The sequence below is a fragment of the Podarcis cretensis genome (assembly GCF_951804945.1).
Source record: "Podarcis cretensis genome assembly, chromosome: 13".
Lineage (NCBI taxonomy): Eukaryota > Metazoa > Chordata > Lepidosauria > Squamata > Lacertidae > Podarcis > Podarcis cretensis.
The window spans coordinates 37797877-37825095 of record NC_137182.1 but is presented as its reverse complement, the minus strand read 5'-3'; the positions used below and the strand labels follow the sequence as shown (position 1 = coordinate 37825095).

General features: G+C 48.6%; 1 protein-coding gene across 3 annotated transcripts; it reads left to right on the top strand.

The window, feature by feature from the left end:
- Positions 1-1156: 1156 nt before the first annotated feature.
- On the top strand, positions 1157-19145 carry CDC42EP5 (CDC42 effector protein 5). Of its 3 annotated transcripts, none has more exons than XM_079950430.1 (3): positions 1157-1344; positions 9571-9965; positions 16458-19145. In XM_079950430.1, exon 3 carries the CDS (start codon positions 16458-16460, stop codon positions 17130-17132), a length of 675 nt encoding a protein of 224 aa, XP_079806556.1. In that variant the 5' UTR covers positions 1157-1344; positions 9571-9965; the 3' UTR covers positions 17133-19145. The 3 variants fall into 3 exon arrangements, with proteins under 3 accessions (XP_079806556.1, XP_079806557.1, XP_079806558.1); XM_079950431.1 differs by having other exon boundaries at positions 1157-1410; XM_079950432.1 differs by lacking the exon at positions 1157-1344 and adding an exon at positions 1655-2017.
- The last annotated feature ends 8074 nt before the right edge of the window (positions 19146-27219 follow it).

Here is a 27219-nt window from a genome sequence, read left to right as displayed (position 1 = left end):
GTTTTGGGGGTGCTTCCCATGGACATCTGCTTGGCCACTGTGGGAAGGATGATGCCAACTTAGGTAGACCTCGGTGTGATCCCATTAACTTCAATGGGAGCTTTCCCCCTGTGTAAATTACAGGCGCAGGAGCCTTCAGCCCCACAATACAGGTGGGGGGTACAGTTCCCTCCCTGACCCCCCATGCTGGGGTTCCAATTGTTGGCAATTGGTATTGAAAAAACAAAACAAACCCCCATCTTGCACTTAAGTGTACAGACGCATAACCAACATGCTGTGTAGTTGGGCTCTTGTGTTCTTAACCCTCCTTTACATCCCACCCAAAAACAAAACAAAAACCACCATCTGGAAGGACCCCCCCCCCCCCACTGCGCTCCTATCCCCCTTTCCTCAATTTTCTTCCTCCCCTCAATTTTCTTAACTGCTTCACTGTCGCTTCACACATTACAAGACACACCACACACACAACACTTGCATCCTGGCCGTAACCGTTTTGCTGTCAACAACCCTCATCGCTGCTCTTGACAAAGTTTGTGAAATGAAGCACAGCGCAGTGAATGAGTGACCCTACACATACGTGCAAAAGGGCCGCTTGCTCCCAAGCGCTGGAAGGATGCGGCTGGCCGCGTCACACTAAATAACGCCGCAGAAGCCACGCGTCCCTGCGGCGCGCGCGTGTGACACGTGAAGCTGCGCACGTGTGAAGCGGCCGCCAGTATCTGCCTTCTCTCCTCCATTATCTAGGTTCTGTTTCTTTTCTCCATCTAGTCTCTGCCCCATTCTCCCATTCCTGTGCTGGGCTCCCCTCCCCTTTCCCCTTCTCACGTTGCCCCCAAACCCCCTCTCTTCCTCTGTTCTCCCTCTCTTCTCCTATCAGTTATCCCAATTCCTCTTTCTCTCCCCCCACTTTCCCCATCTGGAACTGATTATTCTCCCTGGGAAAGGAACTTTCAGGAAATTCCATCCTAGGGTTGGGTTAGCCGCCGGGGTGGGGGCGGGAAGGGAGAGAGGAGGGGAAAAAAAACCCTTTTCCAGCATTAACTTTCTTCTCTTCTCCCACCCGCCTCCATTCTGAATTCCGCAGTCTTTTTTTTCCAGTCTTTTTACAACGTGTGTGTATCCTTTAAGGAATTCCTTTCCAAAGAGCCGCCTTTATTTTATTTTTTAGTTATTGATCATGCAATCCTCTTCCCGAATTCGTCCTGGTATATCCCTTTAAGAAAGTGGAGCAAGGAAGGGAAAGTGGGCGCGGCGTGAGACCCGCCCGTCCCTTTTAACCTCTGGCTTGCCAGAGCTGTAAAGCGGAGCCGAGTGGTTGGAACTTTGCTCGAGAGATGGAAAGAGGTACGACGGGTCGCCCCCCTGAGAGTTTCGTGGGTCGGGACTCCTGGGTTCCTTTCTGTAAAGGGCGTGAGTAGGCTCGAGAGTCCCTGGGCTCCGTTAGAAAATATAGGGGGAAAGGGGCAGGGAACCCCGGATTCTCTGGGAAGGTAGTGTTGCCTAGTGGGTTAGAAGCGGGTATGCTCTCTTGAAGAGCAATTGGTTTGGGAGCCAGGACTCCTGGGTTCTTTGGACTACTGGGGTGGAACCACGATGGCGGTTCCTCGTCCGATCTAGGAGCCGCCAGAGACTCAAGACTCCTGAGTCTTGAGGAAAGGAAGCGTGGGCTAGTGGTTGAAGCCACAATGACCGGGAGCCAGGAAAGGGAGTGTAGAGTAGTAATGAGTTAGAATCTGGTCGTGGGAACGTTTCTAGAGACCAGAGGAGATCTGCGGGCAGCCTGAGTTCTGTGCTCCCTGCGTCCAAACGCTGAGTTTGGCTGGGAGAGGAAGTGTGGATTAGAAGTCCCTGTGGATGACTAACTTGTGAGCAAATGGGGTGAGCCAGGGAGAAGAGGCTGTAAACTGAAGTTAATCACACACAAAAAATCCAAAGGCAGAAGATACCTGGTTAGGAAGGAATTGATGTCAGGCAGTGGGAGGCTGGCTAGCGCTGGAGGGAACTGCATTCAGAAAAGGTACCTGCACACCTTCTGAACATGTGCATGTTCACACTTGCAGGGGAACATGAGCAAATGGGTCAAGGAGGGTTGTCCTGAAGGATCCAGTCCCTTTTAGGAAGGCTTTTGGCTGTTTTGTATTGGGCTGAAAGGTTCATATGTGTGTTTGTGTGTACAGTTCAGGACTGTGTGGGTGAGCAGTGATGCACATGGCTGGTTCATACATAGGACACGTGAGTTTTGCACAGTGATGGGGGGACAGTCAGCTTCCCGAACTTTGGTTTTGTTCTGCGGAAAAATCTCCTAAGTCGATCAGTAACAATTAACAGGTGCCGGTTGCAGTACAGTGGTACCTCAGGTTACATACGCTTCAGGTTAGAGACTCCGCTAACCCAGAAATAGTGCTTCAGGTTAAGAACTTTGCTTCAGGATGAGAACAGAAATCGTGCTCCGGCAGTGCGGCAGCAGCAGGAAGCTCCACTAGCTAAAGTGGTGCTTCAGGTTAAGAACAGCTTCAGGTTAAGAACGGACCTCCGGAACGAATTAAATACTTAACCTGAGGTACCACTGTATAGATATCGGGCAAGCTTGGCAGTTCTAGAGTTTTTTGCTTTGTTCACCAAATACAAGTAAATTAAACATGCTGAATTAAGTGACTCTCTAGAGCATCAGAAAATTTCCTCAGGCATGTTTCCTAATTAGGCAAACTAGCCTAATTATCCAATTCAAAATTTCCCAGAAAAATCCACATTGCTGGTTGTGAAACAGTGTGCACTTGTGTGTAAAAATTCTTCAGAGTTTCGAGTTGTCTGTTATTGGGCTGTCAGTGCTGTGCAGAGGTGCGGATTTTCCTGTATTCCTGCTGTGTGCTATGTAAAATCATTGATCTGCATTTGGCAAGGCCCATCCACTTTCCCTGGCGAAACCTGCTCAGTTGGGCACAAGCCTATGCCTTTGAGGATCACATGGCGCACAGCATGTTCAAAGCGTGTTCCAGGTCTCCAGGGCGCTTGGCGGGGGAAGGGTGCCGCGGATCCTCCGCTTGTTATATAAATCTGGATTCCTGTTGCTGCTGATTGAATTGCAGTCATGTGGTTTGTTGTCCCTGCTTGCCTAGTTAATTGATTTTTGTGTTTTGTTTTTGGTATTGCGGCTCCTATTGATTTATTTCTCTGTGTGTCTCTTTTAGTGCTGCTGGTGTTAATTCAGCTGTCTTTTTTAAAAAAATGAGGCTCGTTTACAATGTTTTGATACATGATCTGCTTTGATTCCTTATTCCTCCTTGATTCTCTGCACACACTAGACTTTGCTGTTTCCCTGGGGAAATTGGAGATCTGGCTTCTCTTCCCCTTACTGGTGGGTCTCAACCTGTGGGTCCTCAGATGTTGTTGGACTACAACTCCCATCATCCCTGACCACTGGTCATGTTGGCTAGGAATGATGGGAGTTGTAGTCCAACAACATCTGTGGACCCACAGGTTGAGAAAGGCTGCTGCGCAGCTTAGAGAGTCAGGACCAAAGTTCCATCTAGCCCAGCATCCTGTTTTCAAGGATGCCTCCAGAACCCCTTAAGCAGGTCACAAAGGCAAGAGCTGTTCCCTGTTTGTCTCCAGAGATAGCTTGCCCCTGAACGTGGAGGTTCTATTTAGCCGGCATGGCTAAGACAGCCTTTGGATTCTACTGGGAGGAGTTACACATGCTGTGCTTTAGCCTCATGAAAGTGCTCCTGTCAGCATGAAATGCTTGCGTCAGAGTAAAGGCTATAGCTCTGCAACAGAGCGTCTGCTTTGCATGCAGAAGATTCCAGGTTTGTTCCCCAACATCTTCAGGCCAGGCTGGGAACGCCCCCGTGGGAAGCCTTGGAGAGTCCCTGCCAGTCAGTGTAAACAGTTCTGAACTAGGTGGACCCATGATCTGACTCTGTATTAGGCGCTTGTGGAAGGTGAGTGAGCTATTCTATTCCCCCTTCTTAGCAGATGGGGAAGCTGAGGTCAGGAGGAAACTTGCCTTCGAGGAAACCAGTGTGTCCTTGACCGAACAGGTAGTTGAAACCAGAGCTGAGCTGCCATCTTTTTATAGCATCACCGATGTATGTCCCACTTAACAGAATAGCATGAGCAAATCAAACAGGCCCCTGCCCCAAGGAGCTTGCAGTCTTGCGTTGGACATGCTGTTTGTTGCGCCAGATCCGCTGCGCCTCACTGTGACTCCAAACACCTCCCTACTCAACCCAGGATCCAGCCAAACCCTTCCACCCCATCCTCATCGCTAGACCTTCTTCACATGTTAGCTTTTGGCAGGTTGCTGGACTTTTGGGTCTGATCCCAGACGGGCTGCTCTTTTAACTCTCGTCAATTTCCTACAAGGAAGCCCTTTTGGTGTACAAAAGCAGGTGCGTAGGCAAAACGCTGTGTGCATAGGTGGCAGTTGTTGCAACTGAGCAGAGCTTTCTTCCACAGCTTGTTGGACCAGTCTCGAGGTGGCTCCTGGTTCCCAGTTCCTTATTTGACACTGCAGCCTGAATAAGAACAAGTTGCCAAACCCCTGCACCCCAGAATAAGCTTTGGTCATAACCTCCATGAACAGGAGGCCCCCCTCAGTTGTATTTACACCCTGTGTAGCTGCCGAACTCTGGAGCAATCTCTAGACACAGGATTTCCCCACTTCCCTTACACGAAAGCAACTTGGATAAAGTGGTTCTTGTATTTCAGAGACTAGAACCCATTCACAGAGTTCAGGAATTGCACCTAAATTTCTTACACACACACACACACACACACACACACACACACATAGCGTAAGAAGATTTTGCTGGATCAGGCCAATAGCCCATCTAGTCTAGCATCCTGTTCTCACACTGTCCTCACATCACTGTTCTCACATCATCTCACAGATGTCTGTGGGAAGGCGGTGAGCCCGGACCTGACTGGAGCAGCCCTTTCTCCCTTTGTGATTCCCAGTCAAAACCCAGTTTCCCTGAAACTCTTCGCTGTGGTCCAGGCCTATGGGCTCCCTATTCCCTTTTTTATCCCATCGTGGATAGAGATCAATCAATGAGTCACATGGCAGCACATCATTTTTTGCTGACGCATCAGTGCGTGGGGGAACAGAAAGGAAGCATTTCAGATAACAGCAAATTGAACAGCTAAGACCCTGATAGCAGAAACATCCATGGGCGGAAAATGCCATTGACTTTATGAAATTGGAGCAGGAGCGGTTAGGAGACAGCGCTCTCTGATGAAGGTCCAAGTTTGCTGAAAGAGCATTCACCCCCCCCCCCCTTTTTGCTTATATTTCCTAAAAGAATAAAAAGTCACACACACATTTCCAGTAAACTTAAGGAGAAAATTCTTCATTTGTCTTGTTGATTACTTTTTCCAGTACTCAATAAAAACTCTCCTGTCCCAGTCCCTTGTCCTCTGCTGCTGCCAAAATCTCCCATTATTTGCTAATTGTTATCTTCAGGTCATGTTACTGGCTGCTGTCGCCTCCACCCCTTTAATCGACAATTCTTTATCATTCCCCCAATATTTTGCCTCACTCAGGCTCGTGGCTGGAAAATGCCTTAATTCGTTGTTGTTTTAATCTAGTCTCATTATTGGAACAATGTTTTCTAGCCTCGTTGGACGGAAGGGAGTTTCAGACTTCTGTGCAGCGGGGTTTTCAGAAGGCCTTGAAGATCTGCCCTTTCCAATTGGCCTTCCAGGAGTGATGTTTTCTTGGTTGGGCTGCGGCCATGTTTTCCTGGCTTTCTTATTCTTGTAAGGAGATGGGCCAAGCTATTTCTGGTTTTAAAACGTCTGCGTTAACTGTTTCTTTTTCTCCTGCTCCTTCTTGGCTTTGTGGCTGTAAGCCATCTTGGATGAGCATTGTCCCCAAAAAAAAAATTGCCTAAAAATAGTTTCAAATAAATGACATTATTTCTAAATCAGGGGTGGGATTGAGAAGTGGGGACCAGAGTGCGGTACGTAGGCCAGATGTGGCCTGATCCTTTATGCCATTGAGCCCCCTCTGTTGGCTCCATCCTTCAAATGTAAATACAGTAGTACCTCAGGTTACAGACGCTTCAGGTTACAGACTCTGCTAACCCAGAAATAGTACCTTGGGTTAAGAACTTTGCTTCAGGATGAGAACAGAAATCATGCAGCAGCAGCGGGAGGCCCCATTAGCTAAAGTGATGCTTCAGGTTAAGAACAGTTTCAGGTTAAGAACGGACCTCCAGAACGAATTAAGTTCTTAACCCGAGGTACCACTGTAGTCCAATAAGAGAGACTGTGTAGCGTAGTGAGTGCTGAAGTAGGACCTGAGAGACGAGGGTTCAAACCCTCCACTGGGCCATGAAGCTCACTGGGAGACCTTGGGTCAATCGCTGCCTCTCAGCCTAATCTACCTCACAGGGTTACTGTTGGGATTAAATAAGATGGGGGAGAACCTGGTATGCCATCCTGAGCTCCATGGGGGGAAGGTGGGATATAAATGTAATAAATAAGATGACCAGCAGATTTCTCAAATCCTCTGAACACTGTTTTTTGTTTTTGTTGTTAGCCATGATTTCATTCCTAAAATTTAAATGTTAGGACTAAATGCTAGCAAGACCAACCTCTTTAGCAAATGCTCAGCCTTCTGCCTGCTGTTCTAGCTTGAAGGCAACACACACGGCCCTGGCCATTGTTCATTCTTCCACCTCAGGAATCTGCCACAATATTCTGGTGGGCTGTGTGTGCCCCATCCTGACACCCTGGGCCATGGTTAGGCAAACTAAGGCCCGGGGGCCGGATCCGGCCCAATCGCCTTCTAAATCCGGCTCGTGGACGGTCCGGGAATCAGAGTGTTTTTACATGAGTAGAATGTGTCCTTTTATTTAAGATGCATCTCTGGGTTATTTGTTGGGCATAGGAATTCGTTCCTCCCCCCCCCAATATAGTCTGTCCCCCCACAAGGTCTGAGGGACAGTGGACAGGTCCCCCGCTGAAAAAGTTTGCTGCCCCCTGTACTAGGGCATGGAGAAATACCAACTTTTTTCTTCAAGCCTTATCTGAATGATGTTGCCATTAGATGAGGAGCAAAGATGTCTGGTGGAAGTGGAAGAGGATGAGGAGAATAGCAGCCGCTGTCTCCTACGATTGCCCTCCTGTCTCTCTCCCCCATTTTTTTTGTCTACTTCACTGTTAAACATAAGCTTTGAACCTGATGCTCATAAATAGAGATAAAAAGTTCTTGACGCTGAGATTTATCGGTATGTGCAACGACCTCCTTCACCCCTTGCGTCCCACATACGGACGTAGATCTGCCTCTCGAAAGGTTGTTTTCCTTAAAGCTGACTAATCTTAGCACGCGATCGCGCCTCCCCCTTTAAACCATTCATCTCCAAACTCCTCTCCTTTCAACCAGCCGTCCTTCTCCCAATCTTCGCTTTTTGCCTGTGCCTCCTTGGCTACATCCATCCATCCGCACTCTGGGAGGACTGCAGATCTCCCTCCATCTGACTGTCAGTGCATAAACTCTAAAAAGAGGATTCCTGTGGCAGAGAAGTGAGTCTGGGAGCTCCACCTGTTGATCTTCAGCCCAGTCTTCCTTGATCCCAGTTGCATAAAGGGTATTGTTGTTGTTTAGTCCTGTCCGACTCTTCATGACCCCATGGACCAGAGCACACCAGGCACTCCTGTCTTCCACTGCCTCCCGCAGTTTGGTCAGACTCATGTTTGTAGCTTTGAGAACACTGTCCAACCATCTCGTCCTCTGTCGTCCCCTTCTCCTTGTGCCCTCCATCTTTCCCAACATCAGGGTCTTTTCCAGGGAGTCTTCTCTTCTCATGAGGTGGCCAAAGTATTGGAGCCTCAGCCCCAGACAAAAGGCATAAAGGGTATACCTGATGGCCAAGGGAATGCGTTCTGCACAAAAACAAGTGTGCTTCTATATTGTTGCACACTGCAGAAGTTGAAAATAATCCCCTGGCTTGCTTAATAATAATAATAATATCCATGCTTCACCAGCACGTCCCACGATGGGTTAATGGTATTTAAAATTCAGAATTAAATGCAGCTGAAAGATTATAGTCACAGGTATGGGGTGGGGTCCTGAAAACGCATATCTCATGTGTCAAAGGCCAAGGTAAAGAGGTACATTTAAGATCAAGATACCAGGGTTATCTGGCTCAAAACTTGTTTTCAATACTGATGGTCCCAGGATTCTGTGGTGATCATCAGCCACAGGTTCGTGACAAAGAGGCAAGTGCCTCTGACCACCCATAATGCCTTGCACCGTAAAGTAACTGCGTTCAAAGTTTCTGACCCTCCTCCTGGCAACACCTGGAATTAAAGAGAAGGCCACAGGGTGCAATTTTATGGTAGGTTTGCCTCCTGTGACACAGATTCCCTGCAAGAAGAGAACCTGTGCTTCAGCAAGAAGAGCTGTATTGCAAGCCCTCCCCTTGCTGCTCTACTTTTCTGCTTGCGGGGAGCCTTTTACATGGGACTTAGGAACCAGTAAGATGGAGCAATTCATCTATCCATCACATCTCTTAACACGTTCTCCCCTCATATGTATGGTTCTTGCCTATTGTGTGTCACAACAAGGAAACTCTAATTACGCCGATATGCTTAGATTTTGTGATGAGCATGCTTTGCTTGATTTTGAAGGTAGTGGTTGAGTTTTTGCAAAAATTGCATCCTCTACCATCCATGGAGCAGTTAGAATAAATTGTCTGGGCGTAAGGAGACCTTTAGGGAAGGGAAAGGTGATAATGTATATAGCATAAGAAAATGGGAATCATCAGGAAAACCAATCATGAGGGCTAGAAACCTATTTTGGTTTTTTTTAAAAAAAAATGAATGTTGAGGTTTAAAATTATAATTGCACAGAATCCACAGCCTTGGGTTTATCTTTCTTATCCATACTCTAATGCCCCCCTACAGTCATGTGGTACCCCACTCCTCCATTCTTTCCAATTGCATCACCCTTCCTGATTGTCTTTTGTGTCCGTAACCGCTCCATTATCTTTTCTGTTTGATTTTCTGTGCATAAGTTGTTGCTTCCTTAATATGGGATAGCCCCATGCCCCAATATAGCTTAGGGCATCCTTTGCCCTCTCCATCAGTCTTCTTCCATCTCTTCCCCCCCCCCCCCATCTTGCTCCCAGTTGTTCCCTTCCACCATCCTCCACTTCAGTTTCCCTCTTTCCATACCTCCTCACTGTTGTTTTTTCAACATGCCACTTTTGTTTTAAAGCCACATGCTTCCTTTCTCAAATTCCCTTCTTTGCAGCCCTCTACTCTTTCACCAATCCTCCCCAATCCGGCGCTTAGCCTGGTTTCCAAACACGACAACCAAGTCCGGAAGTTCAGGAATGCAGTGAACTTTATAAGGCAATGGAGAGGCTTTTTGTGTTTTTCAAATTTCCTCTCCCCTCTTCTTGGGACAATATTTTTTTTGGCTCCTGGATCCCAAGCGTTTTTCCCCCCATTTGGGGCTTGTGTCTCCCCCCCCCCCACCTCTTTCTTTTCTTTGGGGCAAGCAGTGTGTTTGGTTTTGCTTTAGCTTCTGACATCTACGATTTCATCTTTCTAATGCAGGTATAAATAAATAAAATTCCGGGCCACCACCCAAGAAGGGAGGAGTGAAAGCTCGTGACGAAGAAGTGGGTGAAAGAGAGAGAGAGAGAAAGAGAGGAGTGTGAGAGGCGGACAAATGAAAGGAGAGAGAAAAGAGGAAATTTTGCTGGGGATTTCTGAGAACTGCGAGCAAACTTCCCGGACCTAGCTAGACAAAAGTGGCGACAGGATCCAACTGCAAATATCCAGGGAAGGATATACGCGTTTTGTAGCTCTGGTTCACTTGGCACTGCCTCTTGGCGGAGGCAGCGGATTGGGGCGACTACAAAAGCAGGAAGAACGACCGGGACAGTCCTGTGAGTCACCCCGAGCTGTGGGGGAAAGGAAAAGGACGTTGGAGTGTTTTCTTTGCAAAGGTGAGTTTCGCTAGCACCTGGGAGAGATTCTAAGCAATGCTTTGTGCCGGCTGACAGCTCTCAGCCAACTGCTGCAAGTCAGAAGGCGAGAGAGCGCAGCAGGCTGTCTGGACTCCTGAGTTCCCGGAGACAGGATTGCGGGGTCAGCAGGGAGTGGCTGCCAGACAGGGCCTTGTGGGCTCTCCCACAAGGCAGGGTGGGATTTAGTGGTTTTGAGCCAGCCAGCAGGGAAGTAGGACTCCTGGTTCCTCTAACAGAGGACTGGGGTTTAGGAGCCAAGGCACAGGAAATCTGGAAGAGGTGGGAAAAAGCTGCAGGGTTCCTGAGTTGGGTTGTGGGAGTGGGGAGTGGGCTTGAGTGAGGTGGGCAGGTTTAGGTGGTTCTCTCCTCGAAAGGTGGGGTGGGTGGGTGGAGATGGTCTTCAGCCCTTGGGTGCCTCATCCCAGGAGAGAAGGGGGCGGGGAGGGAGAAGCCACCATTTGTGTAGCAAAAGGGGTGTGTGTCTGGCAAGAGGAATGAGTGAGTGGCCATAAATCAAAGAGCGGCTGGGCTGGGAGCAAGAGAGGGTGTTGGCTGGGGCTAAAGTAAATAGGCCCCCTAGCCTGAGCTTCTTGGCATGCTCTCCACAGGCAATCAAAACTCCTGGCTTGCAGCTAAACTTCCCCTATGCCCCCTTTCTTGACCCCCCCTCCTAAAGAACCCAGGAGTCCTGGCTTTCCCCCACCCCTGTAAGCCTCCAATCGGTGCAGGGTACCTTATTTGCACCCAGCCCCACATCATGCTGTAGCCCCCCATATCCCACCTCTCAGCCAGCAAACCCACACGTTCAAACACCCACGTTGGTTTCGCTGCCACCACAACAACCCAGTTAAATCCTGTCCCTTTCCAAGAAGAGCCCTGGCTCCCAAGCCCTTCACTGGCACTTTGTATTCACTTGATCACTGTTCCGTTCCAGGGAACCCAGGTGTCTGGGCTAAATGGCTCTGCCCCATCACATCTCCCCCCCCCCCCCCCCGATTCCTGATCATTTCCTCAACCACGGCCACATCTGAGCCTTTCAAAGGTCTTCATTTCATTTACCAAAGGAAATTCCGTCATCGTACTCCGGGCCTCGTAACCATATCTGTCATCCGCAGAGAAGGGAAACATGGACGGGAAAGGAGGGAATAGATATCTTCTCCCAAGAGGCTGGAGCATAAGCCTCTCTGGGTTTGTGCCAGGACCATGTCAGACCCCAGCCCTTCTGGATCTCAGCTGTTCCCCGTCTCTCCGTTAAGTTATTGCATGCACAATTGATGCGTTTTAGTGTGTACGCCCAAGAGTTCACTTTTGTTGGGGGGGGGCGGTATTGTGGCATTATCCCCTGCTCTCCCCTCCCCACATCCCTTGCCTGAAATCAGCCTTGCGTAGAGAAAACTTCCCCTCCACAAACTGCCCCCCGCTTCTTATTAGCTAACTTGTCCTCACAGACTATGCTGGTCAATTGGGGCATTCATGAAAAACAAACAAGTTATAACGTTTTTCCTGCTAGTCGCCTGGAGGCGAGTCTGAATTTGACACAGGTGACCAGGCGAGCAGCTCTTGGCAAGCTGGATTCGTGAATGCAATCTCTTTTATGCTTGGGAGAATACTTCTCCCACCACCCCCAAAACAATGTAGTTTTCCCAGTACTATTCTGGTTGTTATATGTACGCTGTTAGTGCAAGTGTTGCTTGATAGATCTCTCCTGGACTGCAGTTAATGACACAAACACCACAGCTCTTTCCCATCCACCATTTAGTGATCTTCCGTTCTTCTGTTCTTTTAAAAGCCACCTTTTGAATTTGTCTTCCTGCTCTGCCTGTCCCAGAACTTAGCTGTCTTCATGTAAACTCTGGCTTAGAAGGAGGAGAGCATACATTTAACCAGGTTCATGTTGACCAGGCTGGGCTTCCCATCCTGCCAACTTTTCTATCTCACCCCCCCAAAAAAAATATCCAGTGGAGCATTGCACTGTTGTTGCTGGCTCAGGGTTGGTGTTTATCATTTATGGCCTTCGGGGTGGGAGATATGCCAGTTCAGGCAAAGAGCACTTTGGCAGAAGTTATATGGCGGATGCAGCCACTTTGAAGTCATCTGTTCACCAAAGCTGCCTTGAACTTCAACAAAATCTGAAGCTAAGCAGGGCTGGATCTGGTGGAAAGATCCATCTTGCAGCCCTGTCTAGTCTAGGCTGGGTTGTGTTCCATAAAGTCCGGTAACTGTAGTGGTAAGTAAAACATACACAGTGCATTGCTGACTTAACCTAAGCAGTGAAGCTGGGTCTCTGCCCCAAGGGTTTTACAGTATAGTCTTGACAGTGGGGAGAGGTAGCTAAGGGGACTAAGGGATGGACAGAGTCAAAAAGAGATGGCTGTGAGGGCCATGCGACCAGAGCTCAACCTTAGAGCAAGAGAGGGGGGAACCATTTCAGCTTGGGGGCTGCATTCTCTGCTATGGAGCCTTCCAGGGGCCACATGCCAGTGGTGGGCGTGGCCAGGAGAGAAAGTGGGTGGAGCCAGTTTGCCACATAAAAGGTAAAGGTACCCCTGCCCGTACGGGCCAGTCTTGACAGACTCTGGGGTTGTGCGCCCATCTCACTTAAGAGGCCAGGGGCCAGCGCTGTCCGGAGACACTTCCGGGTCACGTGGCCAGCGTGACATCGCTGCTCTGGCGAGCCAGAGCCGCACACGGAAACGCCGTTTACCTTCCCGCTGGTAAGCGGTCCCTATTTATCTACTTGCACCCGGGGGTGCTTTCGAACTGCTAGGTTGGCAGGCGCTGGGACCGAGCAGCGGGAGCGCACCCCGCCGCAGGGATTCGAACCGCCGACCTTTCGATCGGCAAGCCCTAGGCGCTGAGGCTTTAACCCACAGCGCCACCTGCGTCCCACAGTTTGCCACATAACCCTCTCTTATTCTCTTTCTAGGCTGGCAAGACACATTATCAGAGTTCAATGGCTCTCCAGCCAGGCAAAAACACAAAGGGGGGGGGTGCAAAAGAGGGCTGGTGAGGGGTGTGGCTTGGGGAGAGTCTTGAGGGCCACGTAGAGAGGCCTGGAGGGCCACAATCAGCCTCTGGGCCTGAGCTGCCCTACAGACATATCTCAGTATTTATTTATTTTTTATGGAATTTACTGACCTCCACAAAAACATATGTTGGTTTCCCCCCTGCTGCTTTTCCAGCAGAAATCTGTGCCCAAAGCAGTTTGGAGCACGTAGGAAAATAAGTGAAAGAAGCAATGCATAACGAAAGAGAAACCATCAGCATATCTAACCACTTGGTATAAAAAAATAGTTGCGCCAAATATTGGCAGCTGCCTCCACAGTTGAGGGATGCATTTCTGAGGCATGACGGAGAACCAGCATTTAATCTCAGTGTTGGTGGAACTGAGTGAACGGGCAAGATTCAGAACCATTAGACTTTGCCTGTTATTGTAGATTTTTAATGCACATTTCAGGGGTTTTTTAAAGTGAAATTTCCCTTGTACAGAAAGGGCTCAGTCCTTCCCCATTCGAGGTTTTTTTGGTACCTGAAGAGTTAAGAGCTGGCTAGGAGATTGGCAGCCAGCTACCTTCCTGTGTTCTGCTGGAAGGGTGTGGTGTTGAGTGGCTGAGAGGAAGGGATGCTGGCAGCCAGGACTCCTGGGTTCTTTTCTCTCCTTGCCTCCTAATGTGTTTGGGTTTCTCTTTCTCTCCCACCTGTGCTGACTCGACTCTCCCTCCCTGCCCTTTTTTCCACTTCTGTCAGCGCTTTCTGATCTTCGGAGCTTGCCGGCTTCCTTCTAACTTGGCCTCCACCTCCTCCGTGTTGTCCTCCTTCTCCTCCCCTCCCCAGTACTTGCCCAGACTATGTCTCCTACCCCCAGCGCAGCTGCTGCGTTGTTCCCCATTAAAGCATGAATCATTCCCGGCTCTTAGATCATCACACCTGAGATCATGACATGCAATAGGCAGGCAGCACCCAGGAGTCCCACCTTGTATCTCCAAAGCACCATCCATGTCAGGGCCAGCCCAATACATTTTGACACCTGAGGCGGACCACAATATAGCTCCCCCCTCCCTGCCATGGAAGAAGGGGGTTAAGGGACACAGGTGGAGCTGTGGGTTAAACCACAGCGCCTAGGACTTGCCAATCAGAAGGTTGATGGTTCGAATCCCCACAATGGGCTGAGCTCCAGTTACTCGGTCCCTGCTCCTGCCAACCCAGCAGTTTGAAGTGCAAGTAGATAAATAGGTACCGCTCCAGCGGGAAGGTAAACGGTGTTTCCATGCACTGCTCTGGTTTGCCAGAAGCGGCTTAGTCATGCTGGCTACATGACCCAGAAGCTGTACGCCAGCTCCCTCGGCCAATAAAGCGAGATGAGCACTGCAACCCCAGAGTCGTCCACAACTGGACCTAACGGTCAGGGGTCCCTTTACCTTTACCTTTACCTTTACCTTACATTGAGAACGGGGGGGGGGGGGGAGAGAGAAGGATCAGTATCAGGATTTGCTCCCCCAGTGAACACTGCCACTCATGGGTGAGCCAGCCCTTCTTTACAATTTTATTTGATTTTACCAGTATAAAATTATAACAATCCAAATGCTTATCCATATATAGAGATTACTCTGAATCTCAAGACTTGCCCCCACCCCCTTCATGGGTCCTATTGTCAGCATTTACAACTGCATATTATTCGATAATCTACATTTTATATCAATCCATATTATCCATAATATTTGTTACATTAAAAGCGAGATTAAAATTCTGCTAATGTTTTCCTCTGCTTGCAATGGTCCCTTAAATAGATTATAAATTTCCCCCGTTCCTTTTTAAAGATTTTGTCCTCTTGGTTCCTGAGCTTTTACGGTCAGCTCTGCCATTTCCTCTTAGTCCATCAGCTTAGCTTGCCATTCCTCCCTGATGGGGACCCATTCTTCTTTCCATCTCTGGGCTAGTAGCACATGGGTGAGCCAGCCTTGATCCATGTGTCTGGCACAGTACAGAGTACAAAAAAAGGTAGGTGTTTCCTCTGAGGCACTTAAAAGTTGGACAAGAGGGAGACTGAGGTTGGGGTAAACAAGGGAGAGAATGTGTTCCTGGGCTTGGTCCCCAGGCTGCACTGATTTCTCCCTTGCTTAAATCTGTGGTGTCCTGATGATCCCATTATCTTCAGCTGTGATCCTAACTAAACCCCACTAGGCTTTCACTTCTCGGCTTCTTGGTTAAGATCAAGTGTAGTAGCCAAAGATTTCCAGTCCCTGTCTTTTCCATTTTAGCAGTCCCCACCAGGCCCGGATTTAGGTTTGATGAGGCCCTAAGCTACTGAAGGTAATGGGGCCCTTTATATGTCCAGCTGTCCTTTGTCAATAACAAATTGTCGCTGTTTTTTTGTGTTGAATATATGCTATATGGTAATTTATGGGCCTAATAGGTATCTAAAGCCATTTGGACATGTTGTCATACAACCAGGCCATGCAGAATGTATGCACCCTATATATAGAAATGAGCAAACCAGTGATATTTTAGGTAGCAGGCTAGCAGGCAGGGCCCATTACTTACATCATAGGAGCCTACACAACACAAAACACTGTTGCTGTTATGTGGGTTTTATTTTATTTGTTTTCTATCTTATATTTTGGAAATGTACATCCAGGTTTCTTTTTCCTTTAATTTTTTTGGGGGACCCCCAAGAGAGTGGGGCCCTAAGCTATAACTTGTTTAGCTTATATGTAAATCCAGCACTGGTTTTCACCCTTTTTCTCCATGCTCCACACCCCCAACCTTCTCCTTCTCTTAAGGAACCCAGGAGTCCTGAGTCCTAGCTCCCATGGCAACCTAGGCGTTCCTTGTTCTAGGAACGGGTTGAACAAGTTGCTGTCCTCTGGACTGCAAGAGTGGGAGCTCAGCACCCTACGCTGGGGCAGGAACAGTTCCTGCCGTCACTCATCCCAGGCTCTGCTTCTGAAATCTCATCCAGGAACTGGGGAAGGAGCCTCTGGTCTCTGGTCTCTGCCCTTAGTGCCAGTGGAGTGAAGTGGATTGATCAAGGATACAGACCTGGGTTTAAACCTCTACTTGGTAATGGCCTCAGAATAAGTAGCAATTTCTCTGTGTAGCCTACCTTGCAGGATTGTTGTGCAAATAAACTGGGGTAGCCCTCCATTGAGCTCCTTGGAAGGAGGGGCAGGATACAAATCTGTCAGAGATGAGGCAGCCGCCAAGACAACCGCGAATTCTATATAGTTTTTAAAATAATGATTATGGGGGGGGGGAGAGAATGAAAAGGGGGTTTCAGTGTGTGTCTCCACAAAGCCCTGTATGGTAGGCTACTGTATGGTAGGCTATTGTTTCCATTTTGTGGCTGGGGACTCAAGATGGGCGAGTGAGTTGCCTAAGGTCAAGTGAGGACTATGCTGGCTCCGTTGGGAAACTTCCAGCCCTTTCGCCTTCTCACACATTTCTCTTTCTCTCCTCTCCCCCCCCCCCCAGATGCCCATCCTCAAGCAGTCCCCTGTCTCCCACTCCAAGAAGCGGCCCCGTTTGGACCGGGCCATGATCAGCGCCCCCTTGGGTGATTTCCGGCACACGATGCACATCGGCCGTGGGGGAGATGCTTTTGGCGACACGTCTTTCCTCAGCAACCACGGGGGCTCCAAGGCCAATGGGCTGCCTCCCGATGTGTCCCCTGGGGCCTTCTCTAGCCCTGGAGATGCCCGCTTTGAACTGTTGTCTCCTCCTGGGAGCGGGAATGGCATAGTTCAGAGCCCGGCGACGTCGACCCCGGATGGCAGCTTTGTGGCCCTGCAGACCCCGGAGAAGGCAGAGCGGCAGAAGCCCTCTAACGGAAGGGACTGGGACCTGCCCCAGAAGTTCCCCTTGGAGAGCCCCACATTGGAACATGCCGAATCCCTCCTCTCTTTCCAGTTGGACTTGGGGCCTTCCATCTTGGACGATGTGCTGGGAGTGATGGACAAAGACTGGGACAGCATCAGAGGGCAGGAACAGGAACCGCTGAGGGTCGAGAGCTCCAGCCCAAAGGGGCACCTCCATCGCGGTGGTGAAGAAGATGAGGAGGAGGAGGCGGAGGAAGAAGAGGAGGAGGAGGAGGATGAAGGGCAGGGCTACAGTTTTGAGGATGAACAGGATGAAGAGATTGGACTATAGAAAAGTAGAAGAGCGGTATTGGTTTTTATCGCTTTGGTTTCTCTAGCTGTCCCCCACCCCAGCACTCCTCCTGCCCTCTTTTTGGCAGAATTTCTCAGCCCCTCTGATGTGAGTTGGTCTATGGGCCAAATGTTGTCTGCAGGTGACTGCTGGTTGACCCATCCCAAAGAGCCATTGATCTCAAATCTCTCACGGTTGCGTTCAAGAGGAAAATGGACAGGGGCAGGCAGGCTGCACCTCCGGTGTGATTCTTGCCGTCTCCCTTCTCTTGTGAGAGAAAAGCACTGTGCAACTGAGAAACACACACACACACGCACGCACACTGACCAATTATTGTACTCTCCCTAGGCATGGGATGATACAGATATTTTGATGCACTAAAAAATGCATCTTGGTTATAAGGCGTCTCAAAATCCAAGGTTGTGCACCACTGATACCATCTCTGTCTCACCTTCCACTTCTCTGTTGTTTTATGCAACCATCCATCAGGCTACCTTGCCAAGGACGATTCCATCTCCTGCGCTTGTACTGTTGGTTTCAGTCTCTAAACCTGAAACTGTTTTTTGAGAGTGCTGGAAGGACAGGCGGGTTGGAAATAAATTGGCATGTTTATGGAAGGATGGAGGGAAGGAGGATGCACAGATATTCTGGTGTACCTGTCCAGCTATTTAGCCAATCATTATATTGTTCTGTTACCCCACTAGCATATTTAGCAGTGTGAAGTTATCCCTGCTTATTTGCTGCCCACCATTTTCTTTTCATCTGATCCACACCTTGACCCTGGTGCTCTTCTGTCTGTCCAGATACCCATTCACTGGCTACTTCTTTCTCTGCATTCAGTACATCATTGTATCTGTATATCCAGCAGCAGCAGGACTGACAACACTGCAAGGCCTCCCTGCTATTGGGGAGAGTGAAGAGGCTGCTTCAGGCAGCAGGTGCTGAGGGACAGAAGCTGCAGGCCTTGGCTATTCCTTCTGAGCCAGCAGACACGCGCCCCCCCCCCCGTGTTGCCATGTGACCTGCCCTGAGCGCCTTAATCTGGCTTGTTCCCTTGGGGTGGTGAAGGATCCCATCTCATCATCAGCACTGAAGTAGAAATAAACTGCAAGTCAAGTTGGCTTTTGTACGGGGTGGGGTGGAGCCGCCATCTTTGCCTCAGCAAAGGAAGACAGTGTAGAGCAGGGCTTCCCAAACTTGGGTTCTCCAGCTGTTTTTTTGGACTACAACTCCCATCATCCCTAGCTAGCAAGACCAGTGTTCAGGGATGATGGGAACTGTAGTCCAAAAAGAAGCTGGAGACCCAAGTTTGGGAAACTGATATAGGGGAAGGAAGACAATGGAAGCTTTTGGAGAGGAAGTTGAGGGCAATGGGTCTGCTGTTTAAGGTGAAAGAAAGCAGAGGAGCTTTCAGTCAAGAGATTATGGGATGGATGAAGGAAAGAGGAATGACTTGGGCGTAATGTGAACTGATGGTTGAGCAAAAGTGTAAACAATTTACAGTTCTTGGAATTGTTGAGCAATTCACTTAGTCACTGATGGTGGCTGTAACAATTGCCTGCAGGCAACTAAGCAAAAATGAGTTTCTGATTGCAAGAAAGGTGTGGGTTCCCAACCCCCCATCCCACCCCATCCCTAGTCGACCAAAGTACCAAAATGACTAACCGAGATACATGTGGGAAAGTGTGTTTACATTCTCTGTGTATATCTGCGCGCGCACACACACATGTTGTCTCATTAGTAGCTTTTTGTAAACTTATTTGCCAATGGTCAAACTGGGAAATGCACAACTGAAGAAATAGCACACAATCTTTTTTATTATTATTATTTTTTCAGTTGTTGCCGTTTAAAGCTATAATGGGGTCAGGGTGGCATCAACAGATCACCTCTCCATCAAACATGAACTGGACAGCCTTCTAAATTAGGTGCTTTAAAAGCTGGATACAATTTAGTGGGCTAGAGAGGATAATAACTGGAGGGGAATCTACTGGCTGATACTGACAGACCTTCTTTTTTTAAAAAAAGAAAACCACAACAAATCAAAAGGCCAGATCCCCAACCATCCCCTAATCATCTGTCCTTTCATCCCTTTGTTAAAAATAATTCTTATAGATGTTCTTGCCTTCCTAAACTCTCCTGCATGGATATTGTTGGCAGAAATCTGTTTTAATTCGTGTCTTGTGTCTTGTCTCCTGAGCACAATATCAGCTGGTCCGTGGTGAAAAGTTAAGCTACCCCTTCACCAAATCACCAGTTGTCTCTCTTGTTCTATCTTTCCCACGTCTTCCTCTGGTGCCAACGACTTGCTAATCCATCACCAAACTCCTGTTACAGTGAGATAAATAACGCAGCAAGACAGCTTTAAGAGCTGGGAAACGATCGCTTTTTTATTTCCCTAGGTGCTTGCGGGTGTTTGTTCCGTGTAACTTGTGCCAGATTCGTTAATCACAGTTGAAAAGGTGTAACTGGATTGTACAGTGCCCTTCCATGCAGAGTTCTTAACGTGCTGGGACAAAATTGCATTGCCCCAATGGGATTTTGCTGCTTCTTAATCTTCCCACATAATGAGGACAAGGCTCCACTGTGTCAGTAAGAAAACTGGGTGGTGGTGGCTTGTACGTTCTCACTGTCAACTCTGGGGCTAATAGCTCGTATCTCTGGGTGGCCCCCTCTTCGGGTAGCATTTTTTCCTACACAGATCTCCGTGCTCTTGTTAGTGAAACGGTGATTTTGAAAGAAGTAGGAATAGATGGGCTGTTCTTTAATATCACCACCACAAACTGCACTTGTTATGGCCTTTTCTTGCCATGCGCGGTGATAAGATTTGCTTTTTAATGTATACAGTAGACCTACAACTTATTCCGAGGATTGTGCATAAACCCAAAATCACATATAGTCAAAACGCATTGGGTGCAATAGCAGGTGGAATTGCCAAAGTTCCCCCCGCCAACGCCCCCCCTTTTAACATCTTTCCCCACCAAGTGCGTAGAGGGTGTGGGGGGGGAGAGCAAGTTAAATGTGCATAAGTTGCAGGTCTAGTGTACCGCATCTCCCAGCAAGGAGCTACTTTAAAAGTGGAAGTGATGATTGTGAGGCTGGGGCTCATTGCCAAATAATTGGTGTGTAACATGGGCTTTTGATGGATGGTGAGGGGGAACCTAGAACTATCCAAGTCTCTCCACCTGGGAAAGTAGGAGAGGTTTTAATATGTTAAGGAGCTCGAAGGAATTCAGTTGAGTTTCCCAGAAACTGAGTAGAGTCGAGTCAGTTGGGAGGGGAGCTCCGATCCCATAGAATGTCTAGACAGAGAAGTACAATTTCTGGCCCTCCCCATGTTTGGAGTCTGGCATCATGGCCAATGGCCAGAGAAAATGGGAGTTGTAGTTCAGTAATATCTGGAGGGCCGCCAGTTCCCACTCAGTCTAGAATGCTCAGTCTCTGCTGGAGTTGTTTTGGGGTGAGGAGGTAAAGGTAAAAGGTAAAGGTACCCCTGCCCGTACGGGCCAGTCTTGACAGACTCTGGGGTTGTGCGCCCATCTCACTTAAGAGGCCAGGGGCCAGCGCTGTCCGGAGACACTTCCGGGTCACGTGGCCAGCGTGACATCGCTGCTCTGGCCAGAGCCAGAGCCAGAGCCGCACACGGAAACGCCGTTTACCTTCCCGCTGGTAAGCGGTCCCTATTTATCTACTTGCACCCGGAGGTGCTTTCGAACTGCTAGGTTGGCAGGCGCTGGGACCGAGCAGCGGGAGCGCACCCCGCCGCAGGGATTCGAACCGCCGACCTTTCGATCGGCAAGCCCTAGGCACTGAGGCTTTAACCCACAGCACCACCTGCGTCCCCTGGGGTGAGGAGGTAGAGGACCCATAATCAGACCCTCAAGCCCCACCTCCTGCTTCTCTCGAAAATCTTAGCCATATAATGTCCCACAGTAGCCGCCTAAAACCAGAATCTATGAGGTCTGTCACAGAAAGCAGAGGGTAGAATCCCCACGACCCTCTACAATGAGCTCTGACTGCTTGGGCCTGCTGGGTGTGATCCTCAGCCGCCATTTATGGGGATTACTCAAACACATTGGTCTTCAGTGAATATGCACTGGGACCCAAAAGAGCAGTGGGTTGCTGGAGGAGGTGGAGGAGGAGGCAAGTAGAAAGATAGGTGGGGTGGAAAAGAAGGGGGGAGAGAGGCGGAAAGTATATCTACGCTACCATCTAATAAATTTATTCCAAAGCTTGTTTCGCTTTAATAGCTTCCCCACTCCCCAATCCTGGCAACTGTAATAAAGTGTTGATTGATTGTTGTTTTGTGTGGGTGGGGGAAAATAACCTCTGTAGGACTTCTCTACCCAACGCCATGTACACTACAACTCCCAAGGACTCCCTGGGGAAAAAGAATTACTGTTAAACCACCCTATCTGCAATGTGGATTTGCTCCAGAGAGCGGGGGGGGGGGGGGGGGAGTCGTGCACATACTGAAAATTGCGCAGGACAAAGCAAAAGCTGGGACCAGAGTTGGAGAAGGTTGTGGTTGTAGGAGACTGAGGAGTCTTTTAATTGGAGAGCTGGAATTCCTGTGGATTCCTTCTCTGAAGGGAGTGGGCAGTTCATTGGTTTTAAAATATATTTCCTGTTTTATGCCTTAACTTATTGCGTAACCTCAAGTTGTTGTCCTCTCTCACTGTGGACTCTCTCTCTCTTTTTTAAAAAAGGGAAATGTGAAAAATGATTTCCTGCAGTGACCGTGTGTCTCTGATATATATATATTTTAAAGTCATTCCAAGCATGCATGAATAAGGTCCAGCCACAGACTGCAAGAGAGATGAGGGCTGGACTCTGATCTCTGTTCCCTTTGGGAGGGCAAAAGCTTTTGTTGTTATTCTCATTTATTCACACACACACACCCCCGATCTAAGCCTGAACCCTAGGTCATAGATGTCGCTGCCTTTTCACAATCCCTTTGATCAAGGCAGCAAGAGGGTTCTATATGTACATTTATTATTTTATAATAGCTCATTTTATGGATTCCTGTGTAAGAAAATGTCTATGTAGCATCTCTCCCTTCTCGAAATCATGTTAATTTTGATCCTACGTAGCAAAATATTTGTACAGCGACCAAAGTGTTTGATATCTCTTGTAATTAAAAGCAAACTAGTTTCGGATATTTTTCTCTCTCCTTCCCTCAATCCCTCTTCACGATCTCAATTCCCTTCAGCACTGATTGTTGGTTGGTCAATGTGGGCTGAGTCCAGCACAACAAGTTGATTCACTAAATTTTTATACCTTATTATATATACATTTTTAAACTCCTTCGAGATTTTCTTACAACCAAGCGATATATAAATTTTGTTAAACAAATAAATAGCATTTCCATGGGGATTGCACCAACTGCTGTTTGCCGGCGCAATCCAATGTGGGTTGCCTACCAATGGGCGTATCCAGACAATTACAGCTGATCCAGTTAATTACTGTGCTTCCATTTTAGTTATCTGTGCATATACGCCCTTAGCTGCAGCATTTAGCCATTGCAAAAATTGATTAGATCTCATTGTTCAAATGAGATCTAACCCTTTCACTGAAAGAATATATGGCTCTGCCTTATGCTGACCCAGATTGGTGGTCCATCTAGTTCAGTCCTCTCTACCCTGAGTGGCACCTGTGCTCCAAGGCCTCAGGAGAAGAGGGGTCTTTCTCTAGCCTGTTATTACCCACCCCCCCCCAAAAAAAACCTTTTAAACTGGTGACATCAAGGAGTGAACCTGGAACGCTATGGGGATGTAGAGCTTGAGCTCTGGCAGTGAGTTAATGTTATTGCTCCCATCTTTGCCAGCCATCTTCTTCCTTAGGTCTAGCATGGCACACAGGGTATTTTGCCCCACTTTGCCTCTTGTCTTGCCTGCATTTGCAAGGCAAGGTGATGTGGTGAGGATTGGGAAGTGAGGAGACTTAGGAGTCCTCGAATGCTTCTACAGTGATCTTCAGTTGTGCAACCTTATCTAAATCAGAGCGCTATCTGAACATGCATGGCAGGAAGGTTTGTTTTGTTTTGTTTTATTACATTGCACTCAGGGGCAACATGCCTCTTAATTAACATTTCCTCTTGTTTCATCTTGGCGCTGCCATCCTGCAGCATCTTGGAAGCGTTCTTTAGGAAGAGTTAAGCAGAACTGGTGGCAAAGAGAGTAAAAGATAAAGGGACCCCTGACCATTAGATCCAGTCGTGGCCGACTCTGGGCTTGTGGCGCTCATCTCGTTTTATTGTCCGAGGGAGCCGGCATACAGCTTCTGGGTCATGTGGCCAGCATGACTAAGCCGCTTCTGGCGAACCAGAAACGCATGGAAACGCCGTTTACCTTCCCGCCGGAGCGGTACCTATTTATCTACTTGCACTTGACGTGCTTTCGAACTGCTAGGTTGGCAGGAGCAGGGACCGAGCAACGGGAGCTCACCCTGTCGCGGGGATTCAAACCGCCGACCTTCTGATCAGCAACTCCTAGGCTCTGTGGTTTAACCCACAGCGCCACCCGCATCCATTGGCAAAGAGAGAGAGAGAGAGAGCTATATAAAAAAAAGAACTTATTCAGAAAAATATAGCAAAAAAAGCCAGTTCTTCAGTTCTATCTCTTGGTCACATGTTGGTGTGACCAAGGAAGCAAACACAATGTAGGGCTAGGCATATAGGGAAAGACAGTTCTCAATAGTGTTTGTTTCAGTTCTATTGTAGGAAGTAGAAGTGCTGAAACAGAAAGAGAGAGAGAGAGAGAGAGAGAGAGAGAGCACATGGCACAAATCTATGGGGCTGAAGGCAGTTGAGGCCACCAACTGGTGGAAGCTACAGCAGGTTTGGGACTCTTAAGTGCCTGGATGGGTGGCCAGCAGGTAACGGGTAACCGCAAACACCTCCTTGGGTTTCATGACAGAAGAAAGGCAGGATATGCGCATATGAAGATAAATAAAACCTGTTTTCTCAGCACTGAACCAGATCACCAGAGGCATGTTTAACCCCCTCTTCCCTCTGCCAGGGATACCTTTTTACTTTTCTCTCCCATAGGAGAGGATGTGCTGCACTGTGGGCACTGGGGCATAGTCCTCATGCAAAGCGTATGGTATACTGCAGAGCTACACCCCCCTCCCAAATAAGCACAGTTTAAAGATAAATACTCTTAAGAAGGCAGAGCAGGGATCTTGCAGTTCCCAAACACACAGGGTCAGGGTGCCACAGTCTTCCCCATTATTGTATTTCTATTTAACTTAACAGTCGTTTCTAGTCTTTCATCTGTGTACATATAAATCAGCATACACATTTTTTTTTAAAAAATGCTAATATGCCAACTTTTCCCTCTTTTTGTCAGGGGGAGGCCATGTGTGAGTGGCCACTTAACTCCTGTCTGTTTCTCATTCCACTTTGCTGGCCTAACAGAAATATTTACATGTTTACCACACAGATATTTATATCTTCATCTTAATGTTTCTGGAATCTGGGCATATCGAGTTATCATCTGGGGCAGAAAACCCCCACAAGCGTTTCTCCCCCCCCCCCAGCAGTAACAACCCACATTTATTTATTATTTAGAAAACAATTTGCTGCCCTGTCATTGCTGCCTGAGACGGCTGCCAGAATGCTTTGAAATAAGAAGACAGAGTCGTCTAGAACGCTTATTGCAAGTTTTGCGAGGGGCCAAGTTTTGCATTGAGCCCAGCAAAATGGGGCACCCTCTCCAGCTTGCTGACGCTGCATTTTAGCATTTTAGCTTTCGCCACAGACCAAGGAAAGTCAGAGGCTCTTATTTTCCAGCAATGGGGACCGGATCAAAGTGAAAGCATTTACGGATCATGCTCCCTACCCCCACTCCCCTCCTCCTTGCCCGCCAGTAGACTCCAGCTGTAACACATCTCTGGAGCCTTATCTAGGACTTTGGTGCCTCTGTTTGCTGGACGATCCTAGCTGTGAATTTCCTGCCAGGGGATAAACAGATCAGGGGCCCTCGCTGACACAATCCAGGCCTGACAGGATAAAGGAAACCATTGCAAAGGCAACTTGTGAAACACACCAGCTGGGAGATACATGGATGGGAGTTCAGCCGCCAAATTCCCTCTTCACACAGCCCCTCTCCAGTTGGTGGAAGTCTCTGATCCTGGGCTCAAAAATGCCTTACTGAAAATGTGTTTGCATTTTTCTCTAGAGGGTACAGATGCAGCCCCAGATGCAGAATCCACAACATACATGAAAAAAACACTATAATGCCATTTTAAAAGTTATAAAGGATACGGAGGGGCGGGAAAGTGCCAGGAAGTAACTGTAGCTTCATTGGCAGCAAAATGATTGGGAGTTGTCTGCTCTGTGGTGGGTAGACTACAGTCCCCAAGGTTCTTTAGGGAGGATGTCCTTTGATGGATGGTACATACAGAGCCCCCTCTGTATGAGTTCTACAATGGCAACCCTAAGACCAAGGAGGAAGTTGGTAGGCAGTGCCACCGCTTGGACTGGTTGAGATGGGCAGGGCAGGGTCTCACTTGCCCTAGGGAAGCAGCCTCCACTGTCTGGTTGAATGAAGCACTAGCCCCCCCCCCCCCCGCCCGCCCTGCCCCACTGCACACTAATTCTACTCATGTAGCCCATTGCATTATCTATTGTACTTTGGTTAATGCATCCAGCTGCCATTCAGGTATTGGTAACTTAAACTGGTTGATCTGCAAGGTTACATACAGCTGCCTGGCAGGCCACTAAACAAAGGCCTGCAACAGGGTTTCTCCTAGTCTCTAAGTAAGGGGTAGGAAGGCAGAGATGGGAACCTGCAATCCTTGCCCTGATTTCATGCATCTGGCAAGGGGAGAGCGGCAGAGAAAAAATGGGTGGAGAAAAAAGGGGAAAGGGTGCATTCTTCCACCACTTGGCTTGGATCCTCGTTGCTGCCAGCATGCAGCCATGGCAGATTACCCCAAGTGAGTGTGGCTCTTGACGGGGAATTGGGGGGAAAACATTCAGTTAACATTCAGTGAGAGCCAGTGTGGTGTAGTGGTTAAGAGTGGTAGACTGGTAATCTGGGGAACTGGGTTTGAGTCTCCGCTCCTCCACATGTAGCTGCTGGGTGACCTTGGGCCAGTCACACTTCTCTGAAGTCTCTCAGCCCCACTCACCTCACAGAGTGTTTGTTGTGGGGGAGGAAGGGAAAGGAGAATGTTAGCCGCTTTGAGACTCCTTAAAGGGAGTGAAAGGCGGGATATCAAATCCAAACTCTTCTTCTTCTTAATGTCCTGCACCTGCATACAAAACTCACACTGCCCGAATACTGAATGGGTTCAGTTCTCTAGGACAGGGCACATCAGGAGCAGGTGGGACCCAGCGTGCTTCACATCCTTGTGAGTCACGTCAATTCATCTTAATTAATCTGGAATACGTGCCACTTCCAACTCTGCGACTAGAAAGCACTAATGCAGATTTTAGCCTCCGCTCTTCATCAAACAAAAGTGGGCACAGAGATTGGCACGGTTCAAGATTGGCATAAGGCGACCAGGTGACAAATCGGGTGTACAATGTAGAAGCAGGTTATTCTTGCCCCACATCCTCTGCGACAGGCCCCCCAACTCAGCCAGTAGTGCGCAGCATATGCATTGGAAGCGTCAGTGGCATCGTACAACTACTCTAGGGTGGCGCCATCTTGTCTTAAGATAGTGGTTGCTCCAATCAACTGTGCCTGTGTGTTGAGGGAGGAAGGACTGGCCCTGCCCAACAGGCAATATGCTGGCCATGCTGGCTCAGGGGTTGACGGGAGGTGTAGTCCAACAACTTCTGGAGAGCATCACTTGGTTACCTCCGGCCTAGTTGGTCCACGTTGGAGGATCCTTTGGTTAAGAAATGCTCCATGGGATGGCAGGGGGGCACATTCAAGGCGCCCACCCTCCATGGCGGCAGGGTCCAGGGGGCTCTCCTCACTGGGTGTGACATATGGCCCCTCTTTTATCACCTTGTGCGTTGCCACTCCTTGTGCCAACTTGGTTCAAGGCGGTGCTGTTTTCTTTAAAAGCAAACAAATATACAGGAGGTGCCAGGCCTCAAACCGGTCTGGGAACACCACCTGCCGCTTTTGTGAAA

Coding starts and splice junctions, on each gene's coding strand:
- CDC42EP5 (XM_079950430.1), top strand. CDS start 16,458: ATGCCCATCCTCAAGCAGTCCCCTGTCTCCCACTCCAAGAAGCGGCCC.